At 34.7% G+C, this 12,803-nt stretch overlaps 1 protein-coding gene across 6 annotated transcripts in view; it reads left to right on the forward strand.

Moving 5' to 3' along the window:
- The window catches only part of LOC106070201 (ferric-chelate reductase 1-like), a 36,958-nt gene extending 24,629 nt beyond the window's left edge, over positions 1–12,329 (forward strand). For all 6 annotated transcript variants that reach the window (XM_056008296.1, XM_056008294.1, XM_056008306.1 and 3 more), the window contains 8 exons: positions 2,482–2,577; positions 2,843–3,026; positions 3,565–3,681; positions 5,731–5,846; positions 5,948–6,037; positions 6,776–6,932; positions 7,035–7,169; positions 9,529–12,329. In XM_056008296.1, coding sequence (XP_055864271.1) covers positions 2,482–2,577; positions 2,843–3,026; positions 3,565–3,681; positions 5,731–5,846; positions 5,948–6,037; positions 6,776–6,932; positions 7,035–7,169; positions 9,529–9,680 — 1,047 coding nt within the window. In that variant the 3' untranslated portion in view covers positions 9,681–12,329. The remainder of the gene's footprint in view (positions 1–2,481; positions 2,578–2,842; positions 3,027–3,564; positions 3,682–5,730; positions 5,847–5,947; positions 6,038–6,775; positions 6,933–7,034; positions 7,170–9,528) is intronic.
- Positions 12,330–12,803: the final 474 nt, after the last annotated feature.

Raw genomic sequence — 12,803 nt, forward strand, 5'->3', positions numbered from 1 at the left:
AAAATTTGAGATGAATAGACTTAATTTTGTATGTTCATGTGTTAAAGTATAAAGTAGATCTTGAGGTAGACATAGATCTAAATCTACACTAATCTAGAGTTAAAAATTGGCTTTTATAGAGTTCATTCTGTGCTGAACATGCGTGACCTTTTATTCATGAATGAATATAGGCCTATCTCAACACGGCTACGCAGCTTTAGCGAACAGCGAACGAATGTATTTAAAATGCTTTAGAAATTTGAATTTGCGAAAAGAAGTTTTATCATCTTAGAGTTCAATAAGAGTTTTAGACCTAGGCCTATGAATAGACTCAGTAGAGAGATGTGTTAATGTGTAACCATTTGGTAATGTCTAATGAAAGAATGTTCGCCAGGAAATCTGTAGTCACAGATATCAGGAACTAATTTATGTAAAAAAATGCTTATGAAACACAAAATTGAAGGTTAATTATATTATATAATGAAATCAATGGATCTTCTTTTGTATTTTCATGTGTCAAAGTAAAAATAAAGTAAAAAACTATCTGCGCAAAGTGTATTTCTTAAAATTAGATCTAGGTCTAAATCCTTTCGATCTTTTCTCATGTCAACATTGTTAACCATGGCCTAGATCCATAAATACTATAGCTTTAATAGAGTCGGACAACTTTTTTTTTTTTGAGGGTCTTAAGTTTGTTTTAGGGCTACAATACATACACTACGGTCTAAGTTAGTACCCATGGAACATTCCTGCCTAGTTTTATCAAGATTGGTCAAGCGGTTTTGATGTCTAAAAGTAACATACGTGCATACATACAAACATACATACACCTCACATTTTACTTTATAATATAGATTAATGGCAAACTTATGCTTAGTATGAAGTCATTAACGATGAAAATAATTACAAAAATTTAAATAGCGCTGTCACATCCGATATTTAATGAAAGGAGATTTATATTTTAAATAATGGGTCATGGTATATTTATATACAAATCGAATTTTTGAGAATGTACTAGGAGGAAGCAAGAGCTTTTCACATTAAGTAAGTGCCTCTCTAACCGTTCTGCTTTTTCTTATCTTTTAATGGAATGGGTTGCCTGAGTCAGCCAGGAAAACCAATGATTTAGCATATTTTAAGTCACAGATCAACATGCATGACTAGATTAATACATGAAATGCGTAAGACGTAACAATCTTATTTTTTGAAGAATCTGTAATCTATAAGTAATACCAAAAAGCTTCAAACTCATTAGGCTGCTATTGTATTGTTTATAGTTTTCAGACTACATACATGTATAAATAGAATATATTATGTAATCCTACGAATGCATACATCCAGTTTTCGATGCATTATCAAACGTTATATATTTTGTAGAGAATTAGGCGTACACCTATAATATAACACATGGGCGTAGCCGGGAGGGGAGGGTCTTCAAACCATCACTTGCCTCAAACCTCATTGTCTGAAAGGGAAACTTTACTTACTGCCCCAGTGCAGCCAACGTAAGCAAACTACAGTTTCCAAATTTCATGAGCGTAGCCAAAAGGGTTTTTGTGGTTTCCCTTCCCCCTCCAATTAAAAAACTAAAGCATTTTACCATTTTCTATCAGTCGTTGGACTCTACTGAATAGCAGATTTGGTTTTTAATTTTTTTAAGCGGAAGAGTAGCAGGCTAATTGCACTGTAGATACCTCAGAATATGCATTTTTAAAGCTTAAAATAACGAAAATAATGCTTGTTTCCGGGGCTTCCGGACCCCACTGGATGGAGCTCACAGCGCTCCTCCGGACTTCCTAGCTGCCCTTTGGCGCTGCGTACTGTCTTTCCACTAATTATAGGAAGAGAGTATTCTAGGGTAGAAAAAATGTTTGAAAGAATGAAAGATCAGAATGTAATGAAGATTAATTACATACACACACACACACTAATATATATATATAAATTGCGGAGTGGGGTAAAAATCCCCCCCCACACCGAAAATATATGACATGCCATTTGTGGGCCAGTTTATTTGGTAATGCCCGGGCCGATTTTGATACCCAGTCCGCCCATGCTTACTCCGGCCATGTGATGACTAATTCTCCTACTTGTTGTGGTCGATAGAGTACGAGACATAATTAAGAGATGATATGGCTATAAATAAATAAATAAACAAATAAATATATAAAACAAATAAATATATAAAACATACACATACTCTTCAACTCAAAACTATTTTAAAAAACATGTTTAATTTATTGAAAGAAGAACTAGACCAACATGAACATATGCGTTGCATTGAAAAGATTAAATACTTTCTAAAATTAATTTCTGGTCACCTAAAGAGATACCGCAGGCATACTTTAAAACCGTATTTAGATCATAATGAACTTATTTCTCTAAATGGTTAGCATTTCTAATATATGAACATGTATAATATAACGTGCTTTTTCTTTTTTTAAATATTAGTCTGGACTTTTTAAAAAACAATGATCGAAACATTTTACTTCCATTGTACAGGGTGACGATGAGACCATCACTTGTGTTGTCCAAGGCACCAAACTAAATGTACAGCACAGCTACAACCCTGGTTACTTCAATGACAGGAAATTAACAGTAAGTGAAGATCTTCCATATCCAATGTTTTTATCTATTCACACAATTTGATGTTCAATTTAACAGTAATGAGAAATGTACTATTTCTATTCCCACAATTTGAAGTCAAAATTAACACCCAAAAGAAATCCTTTAGGGGGTTTCTTTGTTTTCATAAAACACATCTAACACAATTCCTAGACTGGCTTCTATACTTTTATGATCAATAATGAACACCATGTTGGCAACAATAATTTCTTTAAAACTATTTTTTTTTTTATTTCAGACTTCCTTATCCAACGTGCAAGTGAAAAACGCTGACGGACGTATTCAGTGCCGTTTCACGCTGCCCAAGATCACTGACATATATTTGATCACTCAAGGAGCCAAATCATTTCAATATACCAATACCTCTTTTGACCACGGCAAAACCTACTACCTACAGATTGCTTGGGGCAGCGTCATGACAGGTATAGTACAGATATAAAATACTCGTACTAATTGGAATGAGCATTTGATAGATTACACGAGCTAGCCGGATAACGTAAAAAGAATGGACCAACCTCTCTCTCTCTCTCTCTTGGTATCCTGCTAAGAACAGTTGCTGACCGGGAAAAAGTGGAGGGGTTTGGATTCGCGAGGCTGTCATGCACTACTAAAGTCAATATATAAAGTAGTATATATACATAGTAATACACACACATGTAGACATTATTATTGTTGCTATTATTAATTATTATTGCTTTTGAATAGCGTTTCATTAATGGTCCTATAGTATTATCAGTGCGCTATTGCCCAATCCTTTTTGGAGTATATTTGGTGAAGGGGTATCTAGGAGAAAGTTCCCATGCTGCCACTGAGCTCGCTGAAGTCTCAATAAAAAACTCATACTCAAGCTCCTTTGTTTGGTAGCCTCAAGCAACTCCCCCCCCCCTCTTCTCACATATTATATATCTGTATCTGTATCTATATATAGATATATATTTTTTCTCTTTTCTCTTATTTCAGGTTCGGATGTCATCGCTCAACACGAAATCATGCCACCAGTTACTTTCGACAAATTAAGTCTCAGTGATAAGAGCATCTTCAGGGGTTCCGCCTATGGCATTCTTGTACACGCCCACGGTAGGACAATGTGATTAGCTATTCAAGGGCTATGGTCAGACTTATTCAAAGAATCAGATTTGAACCCAAAATCAGTACTAAGAAATTTCAATTATAACCTTTGACCCAAACGTTGTTCAGGTTGTTTGATTCATAGACATAGTTTAATCATGTATCACTTCTATTCATAAACATAGTTTAATCATGTATCACTTCTATTCATAGACATAGTTTAATCATGTATCACTTCTATTCATAGACATAGTTTAATCATGTATCACTTCTATTCATAAACATAGTTTAATCATGTATCACTTCTATTCATAAACATAGTTTAATCATGTATCACTTCTATTCATAAACATAGTTTAATCATGTATCACTTCTATTCATAAACATAGTTTAATCATGTATCACTTCTATTCATAAACATAGTTTAATCATGTATCACTTCTATTCATAAACATAGTTTAATCATGTATCACTTCTATTCATAGATAGCAACTACTCATATATCAATTAAATATTTCACTTTAAAAGCTTTTAAAAAAAATAGCACTCATTAAGGTGCAGTGCCAGTAGGACTGGCGACTGGGATTTAGCTTTATGTGTCAGGTTTTCTATAATGATGATACTAAGGCTTGTCTTCGAGTCCGAAGATTAGTGGGGAATGCAATATTTCCCGAGGCTGCACGGCGCCTTCGACATACACGGAGGTCACGGGCTGCACAGCCCCAGCTGTAACCTACATATTTTGCCACACACAGGGCAAGCATAACCCTTGTCCGCAGGTGGTCGATTTAGATTTACTTTTCGCCGTCTGCGTCTGTCCTAGGCGGCGGATTTTCTTTTGGTCTTAAATGTGTATCCCGCCTCGACCTTTGCCAGCTGTATCGTTCTGAAGCCGCCTGCAACCAGGTTCTTTCTTCTATGTCAGTTAAAGCAAGTTGGTGCCCAAGCTAATCTTTAAAGCGTTTCCGTGGGGAACCTCTGTTACGTCGACCACCTTTCAGCTCACCAAGAAGACTGCTTTTGGCATACGTTCGTCCCCCACACGGTATTCAATAATCAAGAACCAAAGTACATGGACTTATGTTTACACAGACATTGATCACGACAATTTGAAAGTAGAGAATGAAGGAAGTAAATGAAGAGATTGATGACATATTTCCACTGTACAAAGTAAACCAGTTTTTTTTTATAAAGGACGCTTTGAAGAATTATTTCTGGTTTTTGTCAAGCGACAGTTGAGACTAGTTCTTGAATACTGTTCTCAACATGACACACCAAAATACAAACATAGATTAGCAACACACACACACACACACACTAGCCACTAGGGCCGGCCTTAGGTATTAGGAGGCCCTAGTCAAAGCGAATAGGGAGACCCAAGACGAAGCGAATAGGGTGGCTCCAAATGAAATAGTAAAACAAAATAAAAGACCGAAAAATATGCAAAGATTTATAAAGAGTCTTGTATTTATATCTAAATCCAGAAGTAAATTAAACTCGTATAGCGCCGATGGCACTAATGTACTTCGTGGATGATTCATGATCAGCAGACTAGAAATGAGGTTTCAACATTTCACCAAAAGGAAGAAACAAGGGTCTTCTACCAGATGTAGTCTAACAAGTAACTCTAAACATTTGCGAATACAACTTGAATCATATTAATTAAAGACTAACAGCTAAGCTAGTAGACGCAGAGCCATAGAATTCTGAAATGTTTCAGATTTGATCATTGTTTTCAATTTTTCTTAAAGAAAATGTCTTTGAGTCATGTGCGAGGCCACCACCAATCTTAGGGCTTAGGCGGCCTCCTAGTTTGCCTATGCCTAACGCCGGCCCTGCATACACGTATACACATATATGATTTGTGACACAGACGCACACACATGTATGATTTGTGGCACAGACGCACACACATGTATGATTTGTGACACAGACGCACACACATGTATGATTTGTGACACAGACGCACACACATGTATGATTTGTGATAACTTAGACATGATGATTAAAATTGAGTTTTTTTTTTAAATTAATTTTTCTTTTTGTTTTTCCCTGAAGTTTCTTTGATGCTTGTGGCCTGGCTGTTTATCACTGGGGTCACAACAGTCAGTTCAAGACATTACAAGAACTGGTTGCCGGAAAAGAAGATTCTCGGTACCAAAGTTTGGTTCCAGGTTTGTGTTCAACCAATGTAAAATAGACCTGGGCAATTTAAAAACTGCTTTTAAAACTAATTGTTAAAAAGTTCAGATTAACATTTGTCTTTTGTGTACAGGTGCATCGTGGGCTTGCCTTCTTGGTCATTCTTCTAACTGCCCTAGGACTTGTCATGGTGTTTACGGAGTACGGGGCAGAAATAAGGGAGGTAATCTATATTTTATTATTGCTTCATTGTTGTGAACTTTTCTATCGGATTGTGGTTACTGAATAGTACTCTTTGATCCTACGTATCTTGTATTACTTTATAATTCGTGTCTGCAAGATAGTATTTTCTTGCTACTTCTAGATTTAGTTATATATATCCTCTCATCTTTAACTGGAGCTATATAATTCTGACTCAGCTCATTCCACCTCATAGCAGGGCAATAATTGTACATAGCGATTTTATCAAAAGTCACTCATTTATTTGATTACCATTACTTCCACTGAACTAAGTCAGTAAAACTGATGGTGTTATATGCATTCTGGACCGTCATCTTGATTATCCTTTGTCCGACACCATCCCTCTCCGTCCTGCGGGAGGTTTGGACTAGGATTTAACAAGCTTCAATTCCGAAGGAACATTTGAATAATAAAGTTAACATTTTGACATTAATTAATAATAAAATATTTTCTTGCAATTCATTACTTATTTGTTTTGGTGGTATGGGTGTACTGTTAGAAACAATGCTGTTTATCTAAACTGAGTGCTTTAATATTTAAAATAGGTCAATAGGTAGCAGCATAATACATAATTTGTTGAAGGGGTATACCACAAATGATTTATGTACAATTTATACAAGTATCCAACTCTCATACACAACTAAACTCGTAGCTTTATATACTAAGTAATTTAGTTTGCTCAAGTTCGCATTTTATTTTGTGGATTTTTTTTTAATTCCAGGGCTCGATTCCTCATTCAATTCTGGGACTGATAGTCACTGGTTTCATTGGCCTTCAAATCATAATGGGCATGTTAAGGCCTGGTCCTGATCACAAACGAAGAATCATCTTTAACTGGGGTCACAGAGTTCTAGGTCAGCTCACTCACATCACAGCAGGTACTAGAGTTTATAGCCCATTTGATTAAAACTCCTCATTTCTCATCCACTACTGTGCACGCTGAACACAGGGAATAATTTGACATTGGTCATTCTTTACAGCTGTCACCATGTTCCTTGGGTTTGGGATGGACCAGACTGTCCAGGATATGAAAACGTTCGGTCTGGCTGTTGTTGCTGTATGGCTAGTTGGTCAAATTGTGTGGCATGTCATTTTTGAAGTCTTAAGTCGACCAGGTATGTTTTTGTTTTTTTACATAGCTTATATCACCTCACTCTGTCTGTCTGTCTGTCTCTCTGGTCAAAAGTTTCTCCCACACCCAATCCCGGATCAAGCTGAAATTTCGCACAATTATTTTTTACCTGAAAAACAGAAAGGATCAATAATTAAAATTAACCAATTAGTTAATTAACTACTGGTAATTAATTATTTTGTGTGGTATCGAACAAGAGAAAGAAATTGTACTTGACTTGATGTGGTGGTATAAGTTGAATTAGTCCCATGTATACTTTGCCTTAAAGTTTGAACCTAACAATAGATAAAACCTTCTATTTTCATAAGCACTTCTCTGGTACAGTGGTTAGTATACTAGCTTGAGGAAGCTAGAGCCCTCGAGTTCAAATCCAACTTTTAAATTAAACAAAAATGCATTTAAAACGCGATCACGGATCACGATTCAGCCGGATACTCCCTTCTTTCTTCCCAGCCTTTCCCAACTGTCCAGACACGTGTTAGTATCATACTATATTGAGAAATCTAAAAGCACGAGATTGCGCTAAACCAGGGGTGGGCAACCTTTTTGGATCGAGGGCCGCATTTCTTTAAATTTGGGAATGGCGGGCCGCATATGTATATACAACTTAGAAAGATACTCTAGCTAATTTTTTATTCATAGTTACACTGTATTATATTCATGTTTCTTTTTTTTCCACACTTACGTTAAGGAATTGCAAAAAAAAGTTAGCAATTTTTTAAATCAATTAATTTTTTTTTAATTGCTGTTGTCTTTTTATATTACAAAGACCCATTAATATACAGTTGTACTTAATGTGCTGTATTTTACTTTTTACACTCGTGCATAATGTTCCGGAACTGTGGAACTAGCTTACTAGTTGTTACCCTTGTGACTGCTGTCAAATTACAGTCAGTCAATATCAACCAGTAATTATAATTGTTTAGTCCCCCCCCCCCCCAAAAAAAAAAAAAAAAAAAAGATAATGCTTGTTCACTGAATGAGACAATATATGTTCCCGAAGCTAAATGTCGGGACGAGCAAAGCTTGCCCGTTTGGAGCATCACCAGAGAATGCTGACCATGTCCTTCAATGTTGCATACTAAATCAGAGACCCGAACAGGACTCTGGCTAATATAGAACCAAAGCTATTCGGTGAACTGCCTGATCTGGAAAACATTGCGCGGTTCATCTTAGATACTGTTCTGAACCCTCCAACATGTAAAATGGGAACAAAGAAGAAGAAGAACAGATAAATGTGTACACAAATAGTGTGAACAGTAGCACATTTTTTAAAAGTGTTGACATACAGCTTCTGGCACTCCTGTGGAAGTACTGACTGGAACTTTTCTTTGCTCAGAGTTATGTCCTCTGGAGCTGATTCAGCTTCTGTGCTAAATGGTGAGCTTATTGTATTGAAAACTGGTTCTTGACGTCTTAAAATTGGCTTTTATAAATTGCAAAATTAAAGAATCTTAATAAGTGTTGTTTTTTTAATCATTTCACTAAAAATAATTTCACCTTTCAGCAAAGGAAAATGACATAACCTGTTTTCTTTTGCTTGCTTGTAGAAATGGGAAGGCCTTGTTTGAAAAGGTTTAACATCCATTTGCATTTCATATGCAAGGGGCTCATTGGACTTATGAAACATGAAATCTGTCTTCCACTCTTCATTAGAAATATTGGTAACAAAGTCACAGTCAATGTCCTTCAAGTAACAGAACAATTTCTTCCTTCAGATTTTATGGTGTTCTCGTTTAACTTGCCCATGTTAAGATAAAGGAAATATTCGGTTATTTTGTTCATAGTCGAAACTAACTGTGGTTGATACCCCTAGCTCTAATAAGTTTTATTATGGTTGTATGTAGGCGGCAGACTTCTGAATTTGAAATTTTATGCAGCTTTGTGCAAACTTTCCTGTTTAAAGTTTATGGTTGGGGTAATAAAAAAACAACAACCATTTTACTCAGTCAAAGATCGAGCTCCACCAGTTGTCCCCCTTGCCATCTTGTTCCACACAGTTCTTCATAGCACTGAATAAATACTGATCAGAGATTGTGTCTTGAATTGAGTGTATTGATGTATAGCCAATAAGCATAGTCTTCGTTTGCTTGAAACTTTTTATAATGACAGTTTCAATAATTTATATTTATATTATTTTTAATATATTTGCATTTTAAAAAGTATATACTGTGGGCACACCCGACTTCTGTAGGTGTCGGCGGGCCGCATAAAACACTCCGGCGGGCCGCATGTGGCCCGCAGGCCATAATTTGCCCACCCCTGCGCTAAACCATTGGTAAAAATATTTCTAAACGCACATTCTATGTATCTAACGCATTTTTAAAATGTGTTTCTTTCAGGTTGGCCCCTCAATGTCACAGATGACCAAGGTGACACCGAGAAAAGTAAAAAGAAGAAATCTTCCAAACTGTTGACCATTCTGCTCGTGATCTACACACTATTTCTGGTGGCTCTCTGCGTGGCAGCCATGGCAGCATTTCTCATTTATTAAAAACCAGCTACATTTTGATAGAAGTTTAAGATTGAAGGACTTGTTGAATTAAGTGTTACCGGCTATTTTTGAATAGGCCTATATGAGAGGTTGACAAAGATGATTTTAAAAAATGTTAAGTTGTTTGCTATTTTCTCAAATCTTTGTGATTTGTACTTTTATTAGTCTTTGAAAATAAATTCACATATATACTGTACATTTAATAGTTAAAAGTTATAACAGTAGAACAGTATTATATCATTGGAACATTTTATAGTTCACGTCCAGAACTAAATTATTTATTCGCTCTATAGGAGAGTTTCATACTTGGCAGAAAAACTAGACATAGCTATCTTGTTGGTGTATCGGGTGTACAAAATTAAGGAAGTGTTAATAGCTCTGTTTTTTTTTAAAGCTTTATAATATTTTGTGCGTTTTTTTTAAATCAAATTTTCTAAGCTCTTACAAAATAGTTTCAATATAGTTTCAATATACAGGAAGTAGTAGACTTTCACTTTACGACTTTTCAAAACAAACGAGGACTACATAGAAGTCCTAAAAAAGAGTTGACACAAAGATAAACACATTGAGATTGAGTGTTACAATTAGTGCTCGTCTTTTTTTATTATCTAGTTGGCAACTGTGACGTTTCATTGAGCGTCACTGACCCTAATGAGTTGATCTCCAACAATATCTATACGTTGTATAGTAAACATAGTAAACGTCTGTTATTACTTAAGTGACCAAACATTCGACCAGATTTCTAGACATTTTGAGTGAAGATTAAAGTAACGTTTGATTTGGATGGTTTTGTTTGTGTTACTGGAGTCTGTGATGAGCCTGCTTTTACATTGTACATGTATTCATGAATCTCTGACACTAGTACATCGGCGATATTAGTCCAAGTCTAAGAATCACTGATTTTGGTGGCACTAACTAGGAACTACATCTAAATGTTAGCTTTTAAGGCCATTTCATTTTGGTTTTCAATTCCATGATTTTTTTGATATTGTCATTTGCTAGTTTACTTTCTCACCGATTCTGGTATATCGATTAATTATTAATTCATAGATTGAAGATATGTATGCGAGCTGAATAGATCTATTTATGTATATCTGTGTGAGTGTTTCTACTCGTTTCCAGAGCACATCATCGTTGAAAAAATATGTATATCATTTTAAAATTATTTTTTCATATAAATGTAAATGAATTTCGTTTGTTCATTAATGATAGATGAATCTTTTATATTTTTATTACAAACATCAGAAGTTTTAAAAGTTCTGCAATTTTTTAACTTCAATTTAAATAATAAACAAATTTATTTGCTCTTTTTTTATAATAAAGAATTATTCTTTTATCTATTATTTAGATGTAGATTTGTTAAATACCAAACACAATGCTGGACTACTGTCCACATGACTTATAATTTGTAGATTCTATTCCTAATACATTAACACTTAAGTCTGCAAGATATGATTGCATTTAGCCTTTTTTTTATTGACTGTTATTGCGTCTATTATATTTTTTTGTTTACATTTTCTATCTCGACCTCGTTCTAGTTCCTACTGTTCTCATGAAATGAAGTCCATGATTTGTGAAGAGCTCATTTTGAACAATTGTTTTTTTGTTTGCAAACTTTATAGAACAAATCATTTTGATTCTTTTTTATGATCATTTTTTTAAAAATATTTTGTATGCTTTTCTTTTAAAATAAATAAGTGTAACTAGTGCACTTGTAATACAATTGTAGTGATGCCCATACTGCATCTGCTGGGGATTTGAATGCTATTTTCTACTTGTATTTAAACATATCTGCAGGATACGAGAATATTGTCATCAACACCATGACCAGGGCCGGTCTTAGGCCACTGCAACCTATGCGGCCGCAGTAGGCCCCGCGCTTTCATAGGCCCCACGTGATGCGAATTCTAGGTTTAAATTATTAAATTAAACCAATTTAACTAATTATGAAAGGGTTCCAGGAATTCTCCTGAAATTATAAAATATAAGAAAAAGTCATGAAAATGTCATGAGATTATTATAATCTTCTGAAAACTGATGCAAATCTTAAAACAGACAAAATAGTCATTTCGATGTGTCATTCAATATGGAAAATGCAAATCATACTCGCGATAAAAAAAAAGGCATTGTCAGCTTTCATTTAATAAAAATGTGATAATAAGCTGAATTCTAACCAAATCACGATCTTCAAATACTTAATTTACTTCAATAGTCACTGGCATACAAATATAGATCTAAATCTATCTCAAACTCTTATATAAAAGAACAAAAACAAAAGCGATATTTTGCGAATCGATAGTAAATCTAAAAGGCAGATCTGAATGTTTATCGGTTTTTTGTTGAAAAACTACTTTCTATTGTAGATGGCTCGTAAAGTTAATTTGACAATGATTTTGCAATTAGTAAAGTATGAATAAAATGCAAAGACAAATTTATTTCCTAATACAAAATCTTAATTTTCACTTATTATCCTTATCACAACCCAAATTAGGCCCCGCACCATCCGTTTCGCATAGGGCCCAGCAACTTGTAGGACCGGCCCTGACCATGACGGTTGTACATTGAAAGTGTTGTGCTTTTATGTCTTTATAAATTACGTGTATATTAAAAGAACGTGCCAAATTTTAATAAATAAATGTAAGAAATATTTCAGTTCTATTCGAATATAATATTTGAATAAGTTTCGTTTCGTTTTTACTTTCCAATTTCGGACTATATTTATTTCGAATGCTTTTGATATTGTATTTTTTTGGCATAATACATTTATAATATAAGAAATTTAATAAGAATTGAAAAAGATGAAAGTCTCTGAAATTCTGAAGGGAACTGAACCATACACATTCTTTTTCTTTCTTTTTTTTTTTTTTTTTTTTAAAGAAATATGAAATTAATAAAGTAAGGTTTACAACAAATTTTTTTTGGTCTCCCTCCAACCCCCCTCCCCCCCTATCTCTCTCTCTCTCGCTAACTTTCTTTGTTTATCTCTTTTTCTAAACTCCCCTTAATCTCTTTGACTGTGTCATCTCAATATTTCTGTCTTGAGTTTTGAGGATAACTCATTAACTCTCTCGTTCTCTCTCTTGTTCTCACTCTCTCTTGACCTCTCTATTTCCTCACTGGTTA

The sequence above is a fragment of the Biomphalaria glabrata genome, chromosome 1, assembly GCF_947242115.1.
Source record: "Biomphalaria glabrata chromosome 1, xgBioGlab47.1, whole genome shotgun sequence".
NCBI classification, from domain to species: domain Eukaryota; kingdom Metazoa; phylum Mollusca; class Gastropoda; family Planorbidae; genus Biomphalaria; species Biomphalaria glabrata.